Source organism: Gavia stellata, chromosome 7 (genome assembly GCF_030936135.1).
Source record: "Gavia stellata isolate bGavSte3 chromosome 7, bGavSte3.hap2, whole genome shotgun sequence".
Classification (NCBI taxonomy): Eukaryota; Metazoa; Chordata; class Aves; order Gaviiformes; family Gaviidae; genus Gavia; species Gavia stellata.
Window position 1 is genome coordinate 3,726,211 of NC_082600.1, and position 24,373 is coordinate 3,750,583.

General features: G+C 55.6%; 1 protein-coding gene across 1 annotated transcript in view; it reads right to left on the bottom strand.

Annotated features, from left to right (window-relative positions):
• Window positions 1–836: 836 nt before the first annotated feature.
• TRIM9 (tripartite motif containing 9) overlaps window positions 837–24,373 on the bottom strand; it is a 74,619-nt gene continuing 51,082 nt past the window's right edge. The window contains exons 4-13 of the mRNA XM_059820022.1: window positions 22,304–22,414; window positions 21,567–21,720; window positions 16,613–16,770; window positions 14,363–14,501; window positions 8,702–8,890; window positions 6,266–6,307; window positions 5,530–5,553; window positions 4,197–4,500; window positions 3,285–3,447; window positions 837–899 (exon numbers count right to left, since the gene is read on the bottom strand). Coding sequence (XP_059676005.1) covers window positions 837–899; window positions 3,285–3,447; window positions 4,197–4,500; window positions 5,530–5,553; window positions 6,266–6,307; window positions 8,702–8,890; window positions 14,363–14,501; window positions 16,613–16,770; window positions 21,567–21,720; window positions 22,304–22,414 — 1,347 coding nt within the window. The remainder of the gene's footprint in view (window positions 900–3,284; window positions 3,448–4,196; window positions 4,501–5,529; window positions 5,554–6,265; window positions 6,308–8,701; window positions 8,891–14,362; window positions 14,502–16,612; window positions 16,771–21,566; window positions 21,721–22,303; window positions 22,415–24,373) is intronic.

Genomic DNA, 24,373 nt, shown 5'->3' on the forward strand with positions numbered 1-24,373 from the left:
CCGACAGACCCTCGCTGCAGAATGAATTCTCCTGTGAACGGAAGGACACTATCAGGTAGTATTTAAGGCTAGGCTTCGTATGGCAACTATAAAAAAATAAACGCTAATCTCCGAAGAGCCGGGCGAGGGCTCTCCGGCGTATGGCTGTGGCACACGTGCCGGCGCCGGGCTGCAGGGAGCTGGGGGAGAGCACGGCGTGGGCACTCGGAGCTGGACCGACGGCCTGCCGGCACCCAGAGCACCCAGGGACAGGGTGACCCCCCCTCCCCGCCCCACCACTGCGCCCCATGAAATGCCTCGGGGGGACAAGGGACAGGGACGTTTTGGTAAGGACGCGGGGACTGACTGGTAATCCAGGACCCACCTCTACACGTGACCGAGGGCGCGCTGCAAGAAAGGCCACGGGGGAAAGAAATATCCTGCAAAGTAACGGGGCTGGCATGGGCGAAAGCTTTCCCGTGGCGGGGGTCCCTCTGGCCAGCCCCATGGGAGGGGAAAGCGCTCTGCCAAACGAGACGAAACTGCCCTCCCCTCCCAACCCCAACTCAAATCAATGAAACCAAACCTAAACGCGGACACAGAGGAGCATCTCAGGCTACCTAGGTACTTCATCAGCCAAAAAGAGCTAAACAGCGAAGCGCACACACACAGGACAGCGCAGGAGGGGGGAGATCAGAGACGGCCAAAAGCCAGGTTCTTCCTTCCCGCTTTGCCTCCCCGTCTCCGGCCGGCGGCCGAGCAGGGACCCGGCGGCTGGGCAGCCGGCCTCATCCCACAGGAGGGAACGGGCTGGCTCCTCTCGTCCCGAGAAGAGGCAGCCGGCTCCGGAAGCATCCTCACGGCATGGCCGAGCGCGAAGCGTAGAATTCGGGGACCGGCAGGCCGGTGTGCAGCGTCACCTGCAATGAGAGATACAGGGCTCAGCTGCATCCCTCCCTGCCTGTCGGGACAGCTCACGGCACGGCAGCCGGCACATTGTCCCTGGGGAGGGCAGGAGCAGCGCCCGAGGAGAGGCAGGATGTGGCCGGAGATGTTACGGGGAGCCCGCTGCTCCTCCTGCCCCACTGCGCATCCTCCCTGCTGCTGTGGGGCCTGGGGGGGATGGGAGAGGCCGTCCCCAGGACCACAGGGGTGGCTCCATCTTGCTGCTTCACGACTTGTTTGCGCCGCAGGAGCCTTAAACAACTCCAGCGTGAAGTGGGACCGCTGGTACCGGTGGTATCAAGCCCCCAAAATTCCCAGCTGGCTGTGGACGGTTCCAACAGCCAGTTGCCGGAGAGGTGGGACAAGGCAGCAGTTGAGTCTTTCTGCAGATGGGATGGACAAACGGGTACGGAGGGGGCTGAAGGACAGCGAAGCCGCTCAGTACAGAAGGAGACCTCCGAGAAGCCCCCGAGCTGAGCACGGGCCGTACAGCGGAGGGGACGTGGCCGGTCGCCGGTGGGAGGAAGGACCTTCGCAGCGGGGAAGCTGAGCAGCAGCAGGGTGCTGGGCCACGCTACGGCGTGGGGGGATGCTGAGTGTCCCTTCCAGCCCCACGCATCCTATGAAAACGGGAGCTAGGCACTCAGCCCGGCATCATCTGGGGGTGGGGAGCGATGCGGCAGAGACTGCAACACAGGGACAAAGGGGAAGTGGAAGAAATACCGGAGACCTGATGCTCACTGCGTCTAGGAAATACCCTGGTCCATAGGAAGGGATGCGGGCAGGCTCTGCTCGTACGGACTGACCGGGCAAGGGGCCAGGTCCTGCAAATACCCACACAGGCGCCGAGGAGCTGCGCATGGGTAATTCAGTTCCCTCCACAAATGCTTTAATTTGGGAGGAAAGCACAATTCCTTCTTTTATTGGAACAGCAGCATTTTCCCCTTCAGATACAGATTTATAGAAAACTTTGTCTGAAATGCAATTATTTCCATCCTAATTAGAGCAATTTTTAACTACTCATACATCTTTGAAGAAGGATAACGAATGGCTTCGGTTTATTAGCAGCCTTTTATCAACATCCCATGGGACTTCTCTGTGGTCTGGGGATTTAAGCTGTGCCTTGCCCAGAGAACCATCAGAAAGCAGAGGGGCTCTAGAAACACGCTCGTCTTTTAGGGCACGGATCCCTAATTTACAGAAGCCACTTGGTGCCTCTGCCCTTGCGCAGAGGTGATGCCTTTGATATCCACTGCAGAAGACCATGCCAAAATGCTCGGCGCCCTGAGGTCATCCGTTAGGTGCAACGTGTCCTGGGATGTGCCCGGGCACTTGTGCAGTGCTGGAGGTGCAAGCGGTGGTAGAGTGGATGTGACAAAGCCAGGTTCGGTGAACATGGGGGACTTGTTGGGGGAGAGGATAGCAGGGATGAGACTAGTGAGAAGAAAAATGAAAGATGAAAATACCAGATAGGCCCAGGGAGCCACCGCTTGCTGGTGTTCAGGAGAGCTGAGAGCTTGGGAGAGAGGGAGAGAAGAGGGGTTTGAACCTCCCCAGAGGAAAATAGGCTTTAAAAGGTGCCCTTCTGCCTGGTAATGCTCCTATCTGGGTCCTGGGAGAGCTGTAAGAGCTGGTGAGGCTCTTGTGGGGTAGCACTACGAAGCGGAGTTGTCAAACCCCATCAGCCCTGGAGGGCTGGAGAACCCAACCATGGAGGGCTGGAGAACCCAACCATGGAGGGCTGCAGACCCCAACCATGGAGGGCTGGAGAACCCAACCATGGAGGGCTGCAGACCCCAACCATGGAGGGCTGGAGACCCCAACCATGGAGGGCTGGAGAACCCAACCATGGAGGGCTGCAGACCCCAACCATGGAGGGCTGGAGACCCCAACCATGGAGGGCTGGAGAACCCAACCATGGAGGGCTGCAGACCCCAACCATGGAGGGCTGGAGACCCCAACCATGGAGGGCTGGAGAACCCAACCATGGAGGGCTGGAGAACCCAACCACGGAGGGCTGGAGACCCCAACCATGGAGGGCTGGAGAACCCAACCATGGAGGGCTGGAGAACCCTGGTGCTTCATCAGCCCTGATGGAGAAACCTGGAACGAGGAGCCAGAGGCAGCAGCTGTGGCCGCAGGAAGGCTTGTCCCGATTTTAGAGACTCGCAGGTGGTTTAGGGTGTAAGTTTAGCTCTTTCCAAGCCGCCCCTGTTGCACAAGAACCCTCCCCGCTCCACAAAGTCCCCAAGCTGCTGAGCATCAACGCACGCTGCAGTGACAGCAGCATTAGAGGGAGTCTGCCCGCGAGCTCAGCCCCAGGGTACGCTGCCATGGTGCTCCATGGTCAAAGCACGTACCTGCACGTTCCTGTTGAGGCTGACGGCGGGGAAGAAGAGGCCCTCCAGGTTTTCGAAGGCCACAGGCCCTTGCTGGTCCTCGTTGATGGAGAACGTCAAGGTCCTCCTGGTCAAATCCAGCAGCACTCCCACTGTGGCGCCTTTCGTTATCCCACCCTCGGTTCTGCAGGGGCAAGAAGAAGATCAGGGCATCCCTGTGGCTTAATGTCCCTCGTGCTCCCGGCTCAGGGTTCAGCCCATGGACCTCAAGGGCTGATGATGCTGAACTTCACAGCTCACCCAGGAGCCAGGCCACGACCTGCACCTATCCCGGCCACGCTCGCAAGTCCCTGGGTACCTCGTGCTCTCCGCTTGCCGTGATGTCCCCGAGGGCAAAGCTACCTACCAGAGCAGCCGCAGCAAGACAACCGTGGGGGAAAGCAAGTGGGCCTGGGGAGCAAAGCTGCAGGGCTCACCTCAAAACCTGCTGACCCATCAGGGAACGGCCCTTGAGGCTGCAGGAAGGTGACACCAGGCTCTCCCCAAGCTACTGCAAGCTTCAAAGTCCCCAGCTCCGCTGGCCCACAGGGAAAGGAAACAATAACCGTGGCATAGGGATAAAAGCAAACACTATTTTCTCGTTGCATGAGCTGCAAGGCTTTGGGTGTTAACGGTAAGGGGGTGCTGCACAGGAGCGGTGCCGTGCATGCTCGGGGGAAGAGTCAGCACGGAAAGAGTGACAGTAGGCAGGGAAGGAATATTGGAGCAAGGCAGATACAAGGAGGCAGGGACTGTCCTTCCCTTTGGGTGAGGACACATCCTCTAACAGAGTGATGCACCCTTCCCGTGGGGGCCTGTAGGTGCCACTGGAAAAGCCCCGGGCTCTTCCTTGGGCTGTGGTCTCTGAGGAAGACCCCGTTGCAGACCACGTACCTGTTGGTGTGGGAATTGTTGTGCATGAACCAGCTCCGGTTATTGTCCACGTACATGGCCCAGGCCTTGTCGTCCTTGCCCAGCATGGCATCCTTCAGGACATCAATGCGTGCCACGCCAAAGGCCGGGTCAGGGTGATTATCGTAACGATCGATTGACAGCTCCCAGTAATGGAGCCCTTTCGAAAAGCCCGTTTTCCCCAGCACAACCCTGTCATCATAGCTGTTGCAGGTGACAGTCAGGTTGTCATTAGAAAAGATGATGTCAGCGTGGGCAGAGGCAGGATCGAAAGAAAACCAAGCAACTGGAACACACAAACAACATCAGGTTAGTCTGGCGGGAGCACGGCCGTCGGTGACCGAGCGGACATGAAACAGCGCATGCTACATGCAGGGCCGACACGTAGCACGAAGACACGGTGTGGGCTCGGGCTGCTGCCCACCGACGCCGCAGCGAGAAGCAGGCAGGGAGCTGCACAGCGGAGGGGGCTGCTGGCTCACGGAGGGCACCTTCCATCACGGAGGGACGCTTTGAGCTCGTGCAGCTGCAGCCTGCCAGCGTGGCTGAGGTTTTACGGCCGGGACTCAGAAGAGTTTTGCTCTTGCTGCTCCCCGGTGCTTGTCTGCCTCCGTCCCCTCCCGCTGTCTGTCTGTCTCAGCTCGTGAGCCCGCAGGATCCTCACGAGCTCCTAAAGTTTGGCCCTAGCAGGAGGACACATGCGATCCCGGCCAGGTCTCCAGGCTCTAGCTAACGTAACTTACTCTTACGACTAAGGGTTACTCATGCAAGCAACAGTTTGCAGGGTCGGGCCCAGCACGGGAAGGGGACTGAGGATTAGCAGATAAACTGTGTGTATTCGAGGGCTGGCAGCCCTGGGAACCAAAAGCACAAACAAAGGTCTACATTGACAGAGATGCTACGTCACACCGAGAAACCTCCCTGCAGAGCAACCGGCCACACGTAAGACAAGAGCTAGCTCATGGGAAGGCTGGAAAATGCCCAAACACCTCCACGACTCGGTCCGGCTGCTGGTTTAAATGCACGGGACTCAGTTACTGCAAATCTGACAGATACAGTGTCACGTCCTCGACAAGACAGAGGCACAGGATTTCACAAGCCACCAGCCCGGTTCCCCAGGTGGTTTTCTCCAGCGGTCACTGAAACGTGAACTGACACATCCACAAAACACTCTCACGCCTGCAGGAGTAAATACGGCTTGAAAAATAAAACACTCCGGTGAGATTTATTCATCGATTTATTGGATCGTTTCACAAGACAGCTCACATGCACGCGGGTGCCTCGGTTTCGCAACTTGACGGAGGTGATTCCGTACCTGCCACCATTTTTTTAATGTCAACTGTGGTCATTCCCAAGGAAAGGCATGCAGGAGAGAAAACAGCACGTAAAGTTGGGTAAAGAAAGGAACGAGAAGCAATTTCTGCTTGCCCGCTTCTCCAGCGAGCGCACCGACCTTTCAGCGCTTTGCAGAAAGGCGGGGAGAGACGGAGCGAGGATGGGCTCCGGCTGCCAGCGGGCGCGGGCTGGCCGGCACGGTGTGCGAGCTGCCCGAGGAGGGAATCCTGCAGGGCTGGGCACGGGGCTCCTTCTCCCAGCGGGATGAACGGGCCTGACCTTGCAGGCTGCTGAGCACCGCTGCGCCGGGGGAAGGCAGCCTGCGTGGGACAGGCGCCCAGCTGCAATTAGCTGCAGAGGGGCTAATCACCTCCTTGGCATTTGGCCCACGTTCAAGCGCCCTTAATGAACTGGAATACGTATGGCTTTGAGCAGGAGGATCACTTCTTAATCAGAGGGCCACTTCCAGAGCGCTGACTTCAGGCTTCTCTTTAAAACCATATGGAGGAAAACTCAAAATGCCTTTACATCGTATGGCAATCACCATTCCTCCTCCAAATTTGCCTGCTGCCGTGACATCCAAGAGTGCTCTGCAAGCAGGGTACGCACAAGAAATGCTGCTCACTCACCAAAGAAAAGTTAAAGATTAAAAAAAAAAAGAGAAAAGGATGAGCAACATGGATTAGGTGCCAGTTAATTGTGATAAATATACTTGCCTAATTGAGAGTAAGGCGTTCCTTGTGTCTCAAAATTGCATCCTATAAAGAGATACTACATTTCACACATCACAGCTAAGAAACAACAACCGCCTGAAATACACTCATGAGCATTTAACCGTTAACTAAGCATCCAGTCAGCCACGGGAGGCCTGATTCATTAAAAGCCAAAGAGCATGGAGAGGGGTTGCAAATGCGACCCGTGAGTTTGAGTACGGACCGTTGGCCATTTTGGTGAGTCTCACCTCTGGGAAGTGTGGAGTATCTGCTCTTTCATGGCCAGATCCCATCGCAGCCTTCAAGAGCATCAAGTCTGATCGCTACCTGCTCGGGATGCCAAATCATTGGACTTCCCTCCAGAAAAGGGGCAGGAAATTTTAGCCTTGGCAGAGTATCTTGGCCGCTTGGGAAATATTCTCTAGATTGATTCTCAGTTGAATCACTTAAAAATCACTCCTCGGAGGACAGGGACTGATGAAAGAAGAGCAGCCACGGGTGTGTCCAGTGACCACCAAGCTCTCCCGGGATGCCTCCCATGCTGTGTGTGCGGTCTGGGCAGGAGCGGAGCAGTGGAGGGGTCCCTGGGGGCAGATGCCTGGCCTCAGACCCCCGCTAGCACCCAAAGGGCACTGGGCTGTAGCTTCGACTGCAGCTGCAGGGGCAGGATGCGTTGGGGTGCCCTTCATCCTCCTGCAACTGGGCTGTGCCCGATCGCTGGCTGCAAACGCCTCCTGCGAGCCGGTCTGCAGCCGGGGACTGATCCAGGAGCTCGTCCTGATCCAGGAGCTTGTCCTCGCCAGGAGGAGAGGGCATGAAGCCCCGCGTTGGCACTGCGTGGAAGAGCATTCATGAAGGGTGCTGTGTTTTAAGGAAACCCCTGTCTAGCTCTGTGACTGGTTTTGACCTCTCTGGCAAGGAAGCAGGCTTTTCACCCTGCTGACGGACGTGTTGGTGGGAAAGCATCTGGCCGCAGTTGCGTTCCGTGCCACGCTGCTGGCGAGCGCCAAGCAGCACCTCCTGAGGCTGTTTTAATGAATCGCGCCCCGTGCTCCTATACAAAGAGTGCTTTTCAAGGTCTCTGCGCATCGCTGCGATACAAGTTCACCTGAGTGCGAAACAGCACGGACACACAGGCACGTTCAGGACCCCCTTTTGCCCTGCCCCACCACCCCAGACCGCGGCTGCAGAGGTCCGTACCGCACACACAAATATTGCCCATGGCCATCGCAGCGGACCTCGGTACACTGGACACAAAGTAAGAAACGTCCGTAACAAAACAGAGTTCAAGCCATTAGCGCACAACAGTACGATGAGAAAAAAAAACATAAAAAAGCACAAAGAAAAGGAAGTTGCAGGGTCCCCGGTTATTCTGGCAAGGGTCATGCTGCAGCATTCCTCATTCCGGGTTATGGGATGGAAATCAAACAATCGGGGGCCCCCATTCTTCCTGGGCTTACACCGGAGGAAGCCATGAATTACTCCATTGGAGGCCATGGAGGGGTGTAAATCCAGAGTGGCAGAAGAATCAGGGCCCAGGATCTTTAGCAACGGAAGATGTGCAAAGACTGGTTAGAAAACAGCTCTGAGAGATGCACCGTGCCTGCGGCTCCTTCGCTGGCTGCCCGATACCGTCACTCATTCCGCCTGTACTGCCTACGTCCCACCACAGCCCGCGAGGACCGGGTGCAAGGAGGCAAGCAAAGCACTTGTGGGTGCTGCCAGACGAGCGAGGTATCACGGGAGTGGTTTCCTCTGCTCTGCAGAAAACGAGACTTCGATACGATCACATCTGGTTTTGCAAAAGCCGAGCCCAGTGCTGAAAGCTGAGCGGTCGAGAGCCCACATCTTCAGGGTCTTAAGAAGCCAGACTGCAAGGGGTCTGTGAGCTGGCCTTAGTAGACCTTGCTTGCATCTAGACTTGCTTCTTTCTTAAGAGGGGTCTAGATTTAATCGAGCAAACTAAATTCACAGAACCAACCTCACAGCAGAGGCTGCGTTTTCTGGCTGTATAGGGAAAGCAAACCATCGAGATGTCCCCACAGGTTTCTCCCAGGGAGGGTCTGTTCTTCTGACTGTCCCTAGACACAAGATCAATGCAAACTAGAGACGAGGGATCTGCTCTGCCGGCTGGCTGAGCAAAATGGTTCAGGCATGCTGGCCCTGCCAAGAACAGCACCCATGTAAGGAGTTACTGTGCTGCTCCGTCACCCCACTCCTAAAACTGCCCATGCTGGTACGTACAGATGAACACACCACAAGAACTACGCCACCGAAAAGTCCCTGCACGGCAGGAGCAGGCCACTGACAAACAGAAGGAGTTCCCCCTGCCATCCGCATGTCATGGGAAAAACAAACACAACGGAACAAAACAAACAAATATTTTGGAGATGCCCAGAAGCACAGACCAAGAGGAAATGCCAGAGGCACTCAGCTCACCGGCTGAATTCAGGGACTGTAAAGAAGAATGCAAGCTCAGCTGGTGGGCCGAAGATCTTAGCTCAAAGTAGGATCTCCCCGGAAAGCTGGGTTGTAGATTAAGGGTGGAGGAGAAAGGACTCATTCTACGAAGCTGCGATCTTTCCAAAGGCACTGGAAAAGGGAGGGTCTGTTCTTCTGACTGCGTGTCTAAACGTAAGATCAATGCAAACTAAAGATCAGAAATCGGGTCTGCTGGACGGTGTCACTCCATCACCCGAGACCAGACCTCGGACCAGAGCACAGACGCTTCGGCACGCACGGACCCTGCTTCGCTGCAGCGAGCGTGCGTACGGTGCGTGGAGCAGAAATGTCTGGCGTGTGCAACCCAGCGAGACCCTTCGGGAAAGCCCAGCCTCTGACAGTATCGGCAATAAACATATTTTCATCTTCCAAAATTCCCATGTCACCGTGACAAATTCAGTATGCTTTTCTTTAAAGTGGGTCCTGCACCTCTTCACAGTAAGGCACCTAAAAAAATTCACAAGTTACCATGCACCCTTCCCATCGTTCTTTAATAAATCTCATACCTTTTTGTGCACAGTAATTACTGGCGTAAAAGCTAGTCGGCTGGTAACCCTGAAAGGCATTTTGCAGGGCTGTACTAAGCTATGTAACCCTAAGTACCACCAAGCACCCACCTTACTCAAAGGTTGTTCGGGATGTTGTGTTCTTGGTATCCCTTTGTACCTGTCAAAACACATCTGAGCCTTACAGTAAGAATTTAACTCATGTGATTCACAGCAAAATGTCAGAGCAGGGGGAACCTCTCGGGTCATCGGTTTCCGTTCCCCGCTACCACAAACGGTCACCTCCTGCAATTTCTTCCCTAGCCTTGTCAAGGGATATGTTAACATGAAAATGTAGAATCCACCAGCCTCCACACATTCAAATCAGATAAACTCCTGGACACTGTATCCCCAGCCTCTCTCAGCTGTGAATACGGACTGAGCTGGAAATCACGTTAAAACAGATAAAAGGAAGCATTTCTTTGCACAGTGGATTGGAACTTCTCCGACTTGCTGCTGCGCGAGGCTGTGGAAGCAAAGAGTGTCAGTGGGTTCAGACACGGGTTAGATAAATCGTTGCACAACAGGTCAATAAACGGAGCTCAAGGTTAGGGAAGGACGTGCCCTCCAACATCTACCAAGAGTGAGAGGAACTACTACCAAGAGAAGCTGGGCTCATGACTCTCCCTAACTAGCACCTTATGTTCCTATAGCTCCTTGCAGTGTATCTCCCCTTGTGTTGTTCACCCCTGTCCAAAAACTACCCGTTAAAAAGCCCTGGTTGCTGCTGAGGGTCACTCCATGGCTGGTAAGGAACTTAAAGTTGGGCCCCAGATGAGGAACTGGGCTTGAAAGAAGAGAAAAGCTTCTGGGGCTCGACTAGGCTGGGGAAGGGCTCTCAGGCTGTGGTGCCCAAGTCCCTTTGCCACGTCCCCAGGCTGGCAGAGGTGGCCGGGAGCGGCTGCTCGTGGTGTTGGCAGAGTTGGCCAAGCTTGGGAACCTGGGAGAGGGGACAGCAGGGCACAGGGTGTGACAAGCCAGGTGTTCCTCCCTCATCCTCTGCTCCTAGGCTTGTGTCTCACCCAAGAAACAAGAAGCCAAAACCAGGCTTGCCTTGAAACTCCGCAGCCACACCTAAAGCTGGAGACTCTGAGCAGGCGAGCGAAGGCGGAGCAGAGACACGGCTCTTCCCCGGCGCTGGCTCTCAGTGCACGGCTGCAGGCAGCGCCGGCAGCGCGTGCCCAGGAGAGCGTGGCTGAAGGCACGACGCAGCCCAATGGAAGGGCCAAGGTGTGGGCAGCCAGAGAGACCTGGGGAAGGGTGAGAACGGAGCAGCAGGTTTTGGCAGAAGGGAAGTCCAACCTCTGCACCAGCCAGCAGCGCAGATCTGGGCCTGGGGAGCAGGCAGGGACAGTCCTCTCCAGCACTGCCGAGCTCCTCTTCTCCTTCTCCACCTGGGGTGAGCCGGTCCTTCATTCTGCCATCCAGCGGCTGGACAGCCCATGGAAAGAAACCACACTGGAGGGACTCGGAAACCATCTCGGAAATCCTTGTAGAGAAAAGCAGCCCAGCAGCCAGCCCACCTGCAGACTCTAATCCCACTGCAACGGGGAGGTCTCCTCCTCCGTTCCTTGCCGCCATGCGTTAGGTGCCTGTTCCTGGGAGCGGCCGTTTGCATCCCACCATGACCAGCAGACCAGAGCCAGGGGCTTCTGCAAGGCTTCTTCAGAGGCTGCTCTTGCCGCAGCCGTGCATGCACCAAGGAACCGCCGGCTGTGGGTAGGGTGAAAATGGGAAAGTGCCGGGAGGAAAACAGACCAGGTCCCAAAGCCAGCAGGAGACTGGCCAGAGGTTGGAAAATCTGCTGGATGAGGAAAGACCAAGAGAGCTGGGGCTGCCCAGCCCAGGGAGGAAGAGGCTGGGGGGAGACCTGAGGTCTCCCCGGGGCGAAGACAGCCGAGCGGTGCTGCCACCGGCCAAGCTTTGCAAGCTGCCTGTGCCTCGGGACAGGGTCACCTTGCAAACTTTCTTCCAGACTGATTTCCAAGCCTACAGCTGAACATCACTCAGGTGCTGAAGAAACAGAGAGGATAAGCCAGGCGCCACATCCCAGTGCTTTGGAGCCTGCAGTGACGGTCCTGGGAGGCACCGGCTAAGACGTGACAGGGCAAGGGATACTCCTAGGGCTGCTGTGAAACAGCCTGCCATCAGCTAGGGAGAGGACACATTTCAAGGTAAGGACCATCGCCTTCAGCCCTTGCTGCCATTTGGCTGTGCTGACGATGAGGATCTTCATCCCTGGGAAGCCCCAGAGGGCCCAGCACGTGGGAAGGGCTCTGGGGCACAGACCTTCTCCCAGCCAGGAGCCACCCTGCTGTGCTGGTGGCACCAAGCACCAGCTTTGAAGAGTGAGCTGCAATTTCCTTAGCTGGAAAACGTAGTTCCTTTGGGATGAGCAGGAGAAGACGTGCCGCACCACGGGCTGGGAAGGCGTTCTGCAGCTTGCTGTAGGCTTATGCCTGTGCCGACTTCCCATGGGACGTTCCCGTCGGTGCTGCCTGGCTCACCTTGGCTGTTGGGCTGGACAGGACCACAGAGGCATGCCCGCAGAGGCCCAGACACAATTTTACCCTCTTCTCATCCTTGTTCTCTTCAGATGCTGAGATCCTGCGAGACAATTCACTCCCTGCCAGCCTCTACAGCCCATTTCATTGTGTATCGAAGGCAGAAAGACTCCAGTTAGCTTCCACAGGCTGTGGATAAGGATGATGTGTGCTAGGACTAGCAGCCAGCTTTTAAATAACACCCTCTGAGCAGAATTTCTCATAACCACTTACAGCAGGACAGCCACGTTCAGAGAGATGTTCTCTTCATATTGAGCCCGTCTCTTCTTTTGGCCCCTCTTCCCGCACAAACACTTTGCAGCAAACTGCAGAGCATGGCTGAAGGGGAAAGCTAAGCCTACTTCAGACAAAATAGCACTGGTGCTGCTGTAAAGGCCAGAAATAAAAGCCTAACCAAGAGCTGTGATGTGCAAGGCGGCTCTATTCAACAAGTCACTTGGATATCTGGAAGCTGCACAGAGATGTAATTTATTTTTCTTTGAGTCCAAAAAGCTCAGATGGCCTCTAAGAGCAGAAAATGCTCCAGGCCCATTTGCCTTTTTCCCCTTCTTTCTTTCGTGCTGGAATAACAAATGCAAAAGCGCGTTCAGTGAAAAGGCTGAATGCAGCAAACTTTCATCTGATGCTCAGAAGAGTGAAATGTCTGTGCACTGGCACAGACCAAGGCACCAGCCCCAAGCACAGCCTGGCCTGCTGGGACCATGACCAGCTATTTTCTCCCAGGTTCCTTCGTATTTTGGAGTTGTGCAATAGGCGAGCTTGGCTCGACAGTGAAAACACCTATGGGAGGAAAGCGGAGCTGGAAAGATCATGGCGGGAACCCCGCAAACTCCTGGCTGGGATGACTTACAGCCCAACTGGCTTTGATTAAGAAACTGCGTCTCAAATGGGTCTTATGAGACACAAATGTGATGAGAAGCCAAAGCTCTGCTGTCTCCTGCAAAGGCTGCTGAAGCCAGGCAGTGAAGTGGGTGAGAACTGTTGACCTTCAGCCTTTGGAAGCAGTCCTGGCAATCCCAGTGCGGGGCTGGATCCGGGCTGTCCCGTCCCTGAATCTCCAGAGGAACACTGCAGCTTCCTTGACGCTGGCGCCCAGCTTTGCAAACACACACGCAGCTCTCAGACGGACGTTCCAAGACCTTTGTGCCCTGTGATTTGAGTTTTCTGCCTCTCGTACGAGAAGGGTTTGTCATAGCTTTGCTCTCCACTCTGCCTCTGCTGCATTTGAGTCCCGTTCCTCGCTGACCTGTCCTGCCCACGCATTCAAACCTGGCACATGCTCTTTCTGAGCTGGAACAGTTACCTCCTGCAGATGAGTGCAGGCAAGCAAGTGAAACTGCTCTGCGTAGCCTTGCTCTGCTTCTACCCGTAAATCAGTTTCCAGGAGAAAACCCTTTTTTCTCCTTGCTCAAAGCCACTAGAGGTGCTCTGTGGCAAGAAGGCTCTCTCCCTCCTCCTGCCCCACCAGCAGCCCCACGAGCTGTGTGTGTTCCCTTCTGACCCCAGACCGTGTCTGCCAGCAGCAGCTGGGGCTGCGGGAACACGCTTCTGCTCTTGAGCCAGCTGTCAGCCAGGTCTGGCAGTGCTGCCGCGAAACAAATCTTCACGTAGCTTGGAAAAGACAGATTTTAGTCTGGGAGTAAGGAAAAGGGATTCCACCGAGCGTGGAAAACTCCCAAGGAGGGGTTTCTCGCCCGGCAGGAAGGCTATGGGGCAGCAGCCGTTGATTCCTTCCTTCACGGCTGCATTGCCCGCTGCTTCTGACGCCCACCTCATTTCTCGGAGCTAGCTGTACAACCCTCCACCTGCGTGTCAGAAGCAAGCCAATTTTCCACCATGGATTAAGTGCCTGGTGTGACAAATGTACTTAAAGTCAGGTGGGGAGACTTCTCTGCAACCTGCAAGGGAGTGTTTAATATTCTAACCGAGCTCCTGCCAGCACAGGGGTGATGCAGACAATGCCGGCGTGGCTGGCTGTACACCCCGTGGGATGGCAAGGACACCCGTGCGGCTCCACGGTCCCTCTACTCTCTGTCGTGCACTGCCAGGGGCTGGAGGAGGCATCGTGCGGTTATGGCGTTGTGCAGCCATGCACAGCCCTTAGTGTCTCAGGAGCAACACTGACAGTGTTGTTTTGTTTTAAATGGAATTAATGAAAACATCTGAGCTTCCCTTTGTGTAATAGAAACCCCGCTGCAACCGAATCTTAAATACCTCTCTGCGGGATGCCTCTCACTGTACCTCCCCAAAGAACATCTTCTGCAAAGGAAAGGGGTGAGAGAGAAATTCTGGCACTGTTCAAGGCTCCTGACATAACCTTTCCTCCTCCTGTCAGTGCTGGCTTTCCTGCAATGATTGCTGAGGTACTGGAGGACCAGCGGAGCAGTTCCCTGTATTGCAATGCTAAGCTTGGGTGGGCTGGACGGGGCCCAAGCGTGCGTGTGAGCAGTGTCCGAGCGCGTCGGGCTGGAGCTGTTGCAATGCCTTACCCTCAGATGTCTGGAGGACCAGGGTCTTGCTGTATGGGCTGACTCCCGTTTTGTTGAAGGCTTTGACACGTGCGCTGTACGTGCTGTTGAAGTGAAGCCCGTCCACCGTGCACATGGTCTCCTTGCCCACGTACACCTCCTGCAAAGCAAGCACAGGTGTGGGTTAGCGCCCTGGCCACAGAGTCCCAGGGGTGGGAGAACAGCTCGCGGCAGTCGTGATGCACAAGGTTCAGCCATGCTCTGCTACCTGGGGCAGACTTATGAGCACTGGATATGGCCAAAGCAGAGCACAACGGTCCTGTGATTTGTTCCTTGACAATACTGCGCCATAAACCCAGTTTCTGTAGGGGAAGGAGATGTTATTCATATTGGACCAAGTTGTAAGGCATCAATCCCAGCCAAACTCCCACTGAATCCCAGAGGAGCTCTGCCAGAGAGGAATGTATACAGTCTGAGCCCAGGACACAGAAACATCCTCATAGAAAACAATTTTATGTGCTTTTGGGTGGCAGGATCAAAGCGTTCCTTGAAAGGAAACAAGGTGATCTCACCAAACGGGCACTCACCGCGGTGCATGTCATGCTTCTGCTGCCATAGCCCCGCTCAGAGGAACAGAGCTGTATGAGCAGGGACAGCAGTGAACAGGCCTACGGGCTACCGAAACACACGGCTCACAAAACGTTGACTTCTAATTAGCAGATCCCATGACAAAGCCCTGTTTGCTGCCCTTCGCAGCGCAGATGGAGGCTCTGCACAGGCAGCTTGCCTGCGTGGGGAAGCTTTGCTGCCCTGCTCCCACTCCAGAGCCCGCTGCGCCTCGCTGCCCGAGCTGCTGGGGTGATGGGGTGCTGCTGCTTCCACAGCCAAGACTTGAACCTGGCCCCTTTCCTTGCAGGTGGGTGCATGTCCTCGGAGCTTACAGGGGTGACCGCATGCTCCCCTGCACTGCAGAGCGGAGATGATGGCTTCCACCCCTCCTGACACCCTGACTGTTGGGGCTGGGAGCAGCCCAAGCCACAGCAGACCTGGAAACAGTGATGGTCAGCGCTCGGGGTCAAGGAGCACAGCATAGATGTCCTAACGAACTGAGTGAGATCGGTGATGGGATGCTAAGGTGGCCCTGATCTACCTGGGGTCCAGCACCCACAGAGCTCTCCTGCAGCCGGCACCCTATGAGAGGGCACAGCTCCCACTTCACCACCCCAGGCTCACTGCAAGGAGCCCCATTTTGGCTCAACGCCCAAAGGCAGAGTCCTCTTGCCTCAGGACACCGTCCCAATCTCTCCTGCCTGTTTGTGCGGGAGGTAGCTAACAGTCTGGGCTACACACCGACCTGCTCTCGGTAGGGACTGTCACTTGTACGACAGTCGGCACTCCCAGCTCGCTGGGCAAATTGCCGCCTGACACTGTTGGTCAGCTCGCTGCTCTCGAGCAGGACGATGCCTCAGTGATTTGAGAAGCCAGTGACATTCCCCTTCGTGGCACCAGCCGTGTCCCATCAGCTGGAGCAGCCCTCTATAACCCCAGCGGCAGGAATACTACGCACATCCAAGCCCCTTCCCAGTGCTGGGGGGAAGAGAGAAGACTGGCGTGCTGGGGAATTGCCCTCACCTTGCCGGGGTGGCCGTGCTGTGCCTCCCCACACCCAGCCTCCTGCTCTCTTCTCTCTCCAGATCCCACCCGCATCACTTCTCTTCCGCCTCGACTCTGCTCTGGCTCCTGCCTGCCTGAGTTTCTTGTGGATGAATTCAGAAAACGCGATGGGCTGGTCCCTGCGCCTGCTCTCGGTGGATGTGAACACGCCAGGATAATTATCAGCGTGTCGGATCAGAGAAAAATCATATTTTAATTGTGTAATTACAGCAATTTAAAAGCCCTCAGGCCTTAAACACCTCTGCTTGCTGGTAGCTGGCAAACCATGAGTCTTTCATGGCAATTAGCATACCTTGCATGAAATATTTAGCAACCTAAAAAGACGGAGCTTCCAAGGTGTTCTTTGCGCTTGCAAGTCATATTGGTCACTGGAAAGGTATTTCCACCCCTTCAAATAACCTTGGCCCCCAGAAGAACCCACAGTCTGTCTGCACCGTTGGCTTCCCTGGGCACCCCAGCAGCGAGCCTCATGTTTCCAGGGAAGGAGGGGACTTGGAAAAAGTCTGGGGAACTCTTTGGTCACGTCATGGCAGGGCAATACTGGAACCAGGAGCAATACCTTGCTGCCAGGACTGGCTTTGCGCTCCGAGCACCTACCCTGAACTGGCCGCCGTTGCCGTCATCGAGCTCCAGGATGTAGCCTTCCACCTGCACCGTCGACAAGGGGGGCTGCTTCCAGGACAAGGTGGCACTGTTGTTGTGGGTGCAACACTCCTCTAGCTGCAGGATCGGGGGGGCCGGCACTGGGGAGGAAACTAAACACAAATTAGTGTAACCCTGGCTGCTAGGACCACAGAGGAGGAGCGGGGGGACAGCAGTGGCATGCATGTTTCAGCTGGAGCATGGAGGATGCATTTATTGCCTTGGAAGCCAGCACGGCACAGGGGATGTAACTGTGATCTCGCGGGTGTGAGGTGGGGAGGAAGGAGAAAGGATCGTTCTCCAAACAAGCTCCACCAAATTCCTCCACCCTGCAGCCTGGTGAAGCTGAGATTTCTCCAGAGCTTCTCTGCTTTCTTCCCGTTTTCTAATGCATTTTGGTGAAATTTTGGTGAGACACTGGAAGAGGCTGCCCAGGGAAGTGGTGGAGTCACCATCCCTGGAGGTGTTCAAGGAATGTGTGGATGAGGCATTGTGGGACATGGTTTAATGGGCATGGTGGGGTTGGGGTGATGGTTGGACTTGATGATGTTACAGGTCTTTTCCAACCGTAGTGATTCTGTGATTCTGTGAAATACAGCAGCGCAACAATATATCTGGTATAGAACTGCCTGGACTCTTCAGAGCAGCCGGTCCCAAACCTGGGACACTCTCCCAGACACAGCCGTGTGCCTGGCCTTATCTACAACCCAGCATCGAGCACTGCTCTGCTTTTCCATCGAACAAATTCTCTGCCTCAAAACAAGCGGTGCCGGAGCAGCAGAGACAAGCCTCGGGCCCTGCAGAATAGGGAGCACCTGATCTTTTTGCCATGGTAGAGCCTGTCCCGAAAGGGGAGGTGATCGCACGAACTGCGTGACCTGGTGAAGAGATGAGCCTGTCTCTCAGCGCGGCTGTTTTAGTGCTAGGGAATGATAACCCTCGACCTGCCAAAAAAAGGCTCAGGGTCCTTCCGTGCTGTCCCAAGCAAAGAACCCACTCCGGGGGTTCCGGTGGGGCCCCCAGGGCTGCCCCCTCTGCCAGCTCAGCCAGCAAACAGCTCTTGCTGCTGAACCCCTCCCCGGGAGGCACAAGAGACACAAGCACATTTCAGAGAGGTCTCCAAACAGGCACCAGACAGTCCCTGTCCTCAGCCTCTGCACGCCGCTGGGACTGAAGCTGGGAGGCTGTGCACCCTATAGCCTCCCATCAGCTACGCAGGGGACATAAAGGACTGTCAGGGCTTTTTCTGCTCAGACTGCTATATTTGAGCATTCGCACATGTGTAACGCAGCCTGCTCCTGCTCTGAAAAGCATGGAAGGGTGACAGCACGACAGGGAAAGGGGATGTCCACTGACACATCCCATTCCCTGGCCAGGGACAGCCTTCCCAAACCTCCGCTCAACAGAGCTGCTCGTCCTCCATCCTCATCCTCACCGCCCGAAGTCTGACAAGAGCCAGTGAAAAAAAGACATGGAGAATCCAGACAAGATGTGGAGGAGCCACAGATGCCCGGGAAAGAAAAGATGGACTCGCTGGCAAATGTTCACCTTTCACCACCTCCCTCTGCGACTCCTCCACCTCCTGGGTTGGATCCTCAGCAGGAATCACCAGGCTGAGGGCCTGGAGAAAGCAAATGGAGAAAGCCCTCGTGTTACAGCTAATACAGCAGAAAGGATGCTGCTCGTGCCCAGCGTGCGCTGGCAATGGATGTAGGATGCCCCGTGCCTATTGCTCACCTCCGCTCTTTATCGAGACGTCTGGTGTTGCCCTGCCTCCCCCGGCGCTGCGACACGTGTTTGGGATCCAAACCCAACCTTCTGCAAAGTCTACAAAACGCAACAACTTATTTCCACAGTGAGGGTGAGATGAGAGGACAGCCTCCGTCAGCTCTGCCCTGCCTCCACGGAGGAGGGCGGACAGCTAAACAAGCAGCAGATTTGCTCTTATTAATTAAAAATAACCCTCCGTGCTAGACTGAAAGAAGGGAGGGCAGGGACATGCTAGTGTCTCCACCGCTTGCATGTAAGCAAACCAGTAATCCAGCCCTCGCTGGGTTTGGCTTCCCTTGCTATCAAAAAATATTACTGACGCTTCAAATTAACAGCCCGGCTAACGATGAGCAACGACGAGCGCTCCCAGCAGCCATGCCCAACGCACCCCTCTCACCGCAGCAAATACCAGCGGGGCCATTATTTGAAGGCGCTCGTTATCGTTACAGAGGAAGCGCGTGGTCAACGGCCTTCCTGTGTCTGACTGCTGAGAAATGCCGGGGTGTGCAAATGGCTCCCGAGTCAGGAAATCCGGCCGTGAGGGCAACGAAGAGCCATGCCAGACCCACAGCTGGTGGCCTTTCCTCCAGGCAGCTCATTTGCGCCAGCTGAAGGTGCAGGCCTATGTTCAATGTCCTCCTGAGCTTCCCTGCATCACAGCCCACTTGCATCTTCCATCAGCTTCCCAGCGCTTGCCAAGGCGCAAATTGCTCACAGGTTGCAGCAGCTCTCTGCTTCCTGCAAAGCAATGTAAATGCAGTGGCTCTCCGCGGAACGGGAGGGTGAGCACAGAGGGAACGGAGAACGAGGAGGAAATTACAACTGAAATGAAGGTCTAAAATGACAGGGAGGAGAGGGGAGGGAGGAAAGACCCTAGAACTTAACCTGGCGACGGCTGTAAAAGACAACAAAAAATGTTTCTATAAACATTAGCAACAAAAGGAGGGCTAAGGAGAATCTTCGTCTTCTACTGGATGCGGGGGGAAACACAGTGACAAAGGGTGAGGAAAAGGCTGAGGTACTTCATGCTGCCTTTGCCTCAGTCTTTAATAGTAAGAGCAGTTGTTCTTGGGGTACCCAGCCCGCTGAGCTGGAAGACAGGGATGGGGAGCGGAATGAAGCCCCCACAATCCAAGGGGAAATGGTCAGCGACCTGCTACACCACTGAGACACGCACAAGTCTGTGGGGCTGGATGGGATCCACCTAAGAGCACTGAGGGAGCTGGCGGAAGTGCTGACCAAGCCGCTTTCCATCACCTACCGGCAGTCCCGGCTAACCGGGGAGGTCCCAGCGGAATGGAGGTTAGCAAATGTGACGCCCCACCTACAGGAAGGGCTGGAAGGAGGATCTGGGGAGCTGCAGGCCTGTCAGCCTGACCTCGGTGCCAGGGAAAGTTATGGAGCAGATCATCTTGAGTGCCATCACGCAGCATGTACAGGCCCAGCCAGCACGGGTTTACGAAAGGCACGTCCTGCCTGACCAACCTGATCTCCTTCTGTGACAACGTGACCTGCTTAGTGGACGAGGGAAAGGCTGTGGATGTTGTCTGCCTGGACTGTAGTAAAGCCTTTGACACCGTTTCTTGCAGCATTGTCCGGGAGAAACTGGCTGCTCGTGGCTTGGATGGGAGCACCCTTCACTGGGTAAAACCTGGCTGGATGGCCGGGCCCAAAGGGTTGTGGTGAACGGAGCGAAATCCAGTTGGCAGCCAGTCACAAGTGGTGTTCCCCAGGGCTGGGTACTGGGGCCGGTTCTGTTTAATATCTTTATCAATGATCTGGGCGAGGGGATTGAGTGTACCCTCAGTAAGTTTGCAGATGACACCAAGTTGGGCGGGAGCGTTGATCTGCTGGAGGGTCGGAAGGCTCTGCAGAGGGATCTGGACAGGCTGGATCGATGGGCCAAGGCCAATTGTGTGAGGTTGAACAAGGCCAAGTGCCGGGTCCTGCACTTGGGTCACAACAACCCCATGCAACGCTACAGGCTTGGGGACGAGTGGCTGGAAAGCTGCCTGGTGGAAAAGGACCTGGGGGTGTTGGTCGACAGCCGGCTGAAGATGAGCCGGCAGTGTGCCCAGGTGGCCAAGAAGGCCAACGCCATCCTGGCCTGTATCAGAAATGGTGTGGCAGCAGGAGCAGGGAGGGGATCGTGCCCCTGTACTCGGTGCTGGTGAGGCCGCACCTCGAATGCTGTGTTCAGTTTTGGGCCCCTCACTCCAAGAAGGACATTGAGGTGCTGGAGCGTGTCCAGAGAAGGGCGACGAAGCCGGTGAGGGGTCTGGAGCACAAGTCTGATGAGGAGCGGCTGAGGGAGCTGGGGGTGTTCAGTCTGGAGAAGAGGAGGCTGAGGGGAGACCTCATCGCTCTCTACAACTGCCTGAAAGGGGGTTGTGGTGAGGTGGGTGTTGGTCTCTTCTCCCCAGTGACAAGCGATAGGACAAGAGGAAATGGCCTCAAGTTGCACCAGGGGAGGTTTACATTGGAAATTAGGAAAAACTTCACTGAAAGGGTTGTCAGGCTGCCCAGAGAGGTGGTGGAGTCACCATCCCTGGAGGTATTTAAAAGACGTGTGGATGATGCGCTTAGGGATATGGTTTAGTGATGGACTTGGCAGGGTTATGTTAACGGTTGGACTTGATGATCTTAAAGGTCTTCTCCAACCTAAACGATTCTATGGTTCTATGTCCCTGAGCTAAGTGGGGTGGCTCTTTGTGCCTTTGCATTTGGAGATACAACGTGGTTGCCCGCAGCAGGCAGCTTGCTAGCTGGCCCGTGCCAGACGCTGCTCAGTACTGACCAAACGAGCGTGTGTGAGCAGAGGTTTGGGAAGTGCCTGTGCTGCTCCTGAGACCCTGGTCCCAACCCACAGAGCACTTTCTAATGCACTGCCAGGCAAAACCAAGCTCCCGGCATCTTAATCTGGCACACAGCTGCCCAGGAATCCGAGACAGGGAGGCAGATGGCTGGCCCAGGGGTGCAAAATACACAGGAATGGGCGTAACTCTGGGTGTGGGGTGCCTAGCCTTGCTGGGAGAAGATGAGAAACTCTCCTCTCCTGCCCCTTCCCTGTGATGAGTTGCATGGAAGCACTCAGCATGAGCAGAGACGGGCTTTTGAAAGGCACTGGAAATATTCTTACCTTTCATCTGCACGAAGTCAAGCTGGTGGATGGACTGCAGCAGAGGGGCGTTGTCAAGGTTCAGGTCGAAGTCCGTGGTCATCCGGGGTGTGAGCGTCCCCTTTCCCCACTGGTCCTCGGTTAAGTGCACTCTCCTGATGAGAGCGTCGGAGATCTGGTGGCAAGGAGCAGCCTCAGCTACCGAAGGCCACCGGGGCTGTGTGCTGTGCCTTGTCTCTAACCTGCTCTCCTCCTTCCCCGCACCTCCCAGGCTGCCGTTTCTGCCCCTCACTGCCAAAGGCTGGGACATCACACATGGTTTCCACCATCACCCCTTGCTGCGGGCTCAGATTGGCAGAGGGACTCCAGGAGCTCTGGGGACTATTTTAAACGCAGGGTCTAGTACCAAAGGGGCCAGCCCAGGAATGAATGGTGGGATGCAGTTCTCAAGTGCTGTATGCCCGTCTCTCACTGGAGAACCACGAGACAGCACGTTATGATGACGGCTCCAGAGATACACCACTATCTGCTGCAACCCTCTGGTCAGAGTAAGAAGTGTCCCTGGCCTGGTTCTGCTTTTTTCCTGCTGCGAACCTGACGGTGATGAGAGGTTGGCCCTTGATTTTATGGCTGGAAAAGCCGGGGACATCATCCTTGGTGTAACTCGCCCAACTCTGCTGCGTTACCCCTGGGCCCTCGGCTGTGCAATGCCTTTCCCGCTCCCCTCACAGCCCAGACGTGAGCAGCTCCTCACCAACCTGAAGGAAGCCGCTGGGGTCGTTCTCCTTGATGACCTCCAGGCAGTACTCCATCAGGCCCGTGGTCTGGCGTAGCTTGACCGTGCAGTGAGAAATCTGGTCTCGCACCACCTGCAACGGGACAAGGAGAGCAGCGTTGCTTGGAGCTGCCGGGTTTTGGGAGACGGGGAGCAAAGGGGCTTTGGTGCTGTGTGGGCACAGGGACAGGGTCAGGGCAGCGTGAAGGGAGACAAAGACTCAAGGGAAGAGAAAAAGGCAGAACTGGCCAAGACTCATACACCGAATTCCAGATCTTTGAAAACCTGGCGAACAACAACAAGCCTTATTTAGCTCAAAATTATTAACCCACGCGATTATTCAAAGCAGTAGGGCGGTTCTTTAATTAAGACAGCTTCTAAACGACAGCTTATGAACTCCATGCAAAACAAATGCCTACCTCCATAGACACACAGCTGCTGCTGCAGCCTCCGTGGGGCTGCCCTACCCATCCTCGGCAGGGAGCCGGGCTGCGGGGTTGGCCCGGGTGAGGAGCGAGCCTGGTATTTTGGTATTTCCAAGAGGAATGAAAGCACCACCTCCCCCAGCTTCAACTCCGACTAATGATCTGTTTGAGATGCTCATCTGCCCATCAGCTGAGATGGACCACGCTGCAGAATTGCCTCATTTTCTCCACCGGCTGCAGCGGGAGCCTAGGGATGAGCTCGGAGGGAGAGGTGTGCCGGTGAGAGGAGATAAATCCTGCACGCCTGGTGACAGGGCTCCCTGCAGCATGCCAAGCTCTGCCTGGGGCTGCCCAGGCTGCACGCTAAAGCACGTCTTCTTGCACCCCCGGATGGTTCCCCCAGGGGAACGTGTTTCAGCATCCCAGCAGTGGAGTACAACCAAGCGTGTGGTTTGGCCGGTGCCTGCGGGCTCTGCCGACCTTCCCTGAAACACGGCGGGGAGGACGGGGTTCAGGCTCTGATACCGCGAGGGTGTATTTGAAGGTTGGGTGGTCCTTCACGCTGAATCCCTGCAGAAGGAGACAGCGCAGGTCTGTACCCGGTGTCAGCGAGACTTCTGTCATGGGAGATTGGCAGAGTAGCTCAGGAAGAGAGATTTACAGGAACGTGCCCATGGCAGATCATATGGTTTGTTTTTTTTTTTCTGGAAGAGCTTTAAAGCTGTGTGAAGTTTTTCATTAGGACTGAACAAAGCTACGCAGCTCTAGAGACCACAGCTATTCAGGATGTTACAGACAGTGAAAATGAGCTTCGCATCAGCGTCTGCAGCGTGATGGAAAAGACTGCAATAAGCAGCGATTAACATTTCTGAAAGCACAGTTGTGTCCTCAGCACCGCAGTCGGTGAATCCCAGCGCCTGTGTGCCCACCGCTCCGCAGGCACAGCCGCGCTCGCGTGACCACCCTGGGCCGAGGAGCACCTCCTCCTGGGAGCACCCCGACCCGTCTGAGGGATGGGGAGGCGAAACGAAGCACATGTCAGCCTCCTGCCGTGAATGAACCTGGGTTTCAAGGGGGGCAATGACTCCTGTAGGGCAATCAATCACATCATGTGGTGTTTAATTATAATTTAATCACCTCTACTTAATCACCTAACAGGAAGAAAAGAATTACCAGTCTTGCAACCTGGGACAACACACCTGCTTCGGTGAAATGCCATGAAGGACTCTCCTAGCCCGCTCCTGATTTTTAGGGAGCAGCCACCCTTTGCTGCTTTTAGCAATCCCAGCCTGATGTTTCCAGCCTGTGGCAGAGGGAGGTCGGAGCAAGCCCGGGCGCTGGGGAGGGGGCTGCAGCCAGCTCACCCCATGTCCAGGGTGGACAAGGCAGCAGAGGGAGCTCCCATATTGCTCCTCCGAATCAAGATGTGTGTGCGGAAGCTTGCGGTGATGCTGGATCGCTCTGAGACGGGGCCAGCGAGCAGCATGATCGGCACACACCGTTTTTGGCCCCAAATGCTGTCGTTAGAGGGAAGATTTCATTCAGTGCCAGTTTCTAACACTTGAGTGCACTGGAATGGCTCTGCTGGGATGGAGCAGAGGCAACAGCTAGTCCTGGAGATCTGGACT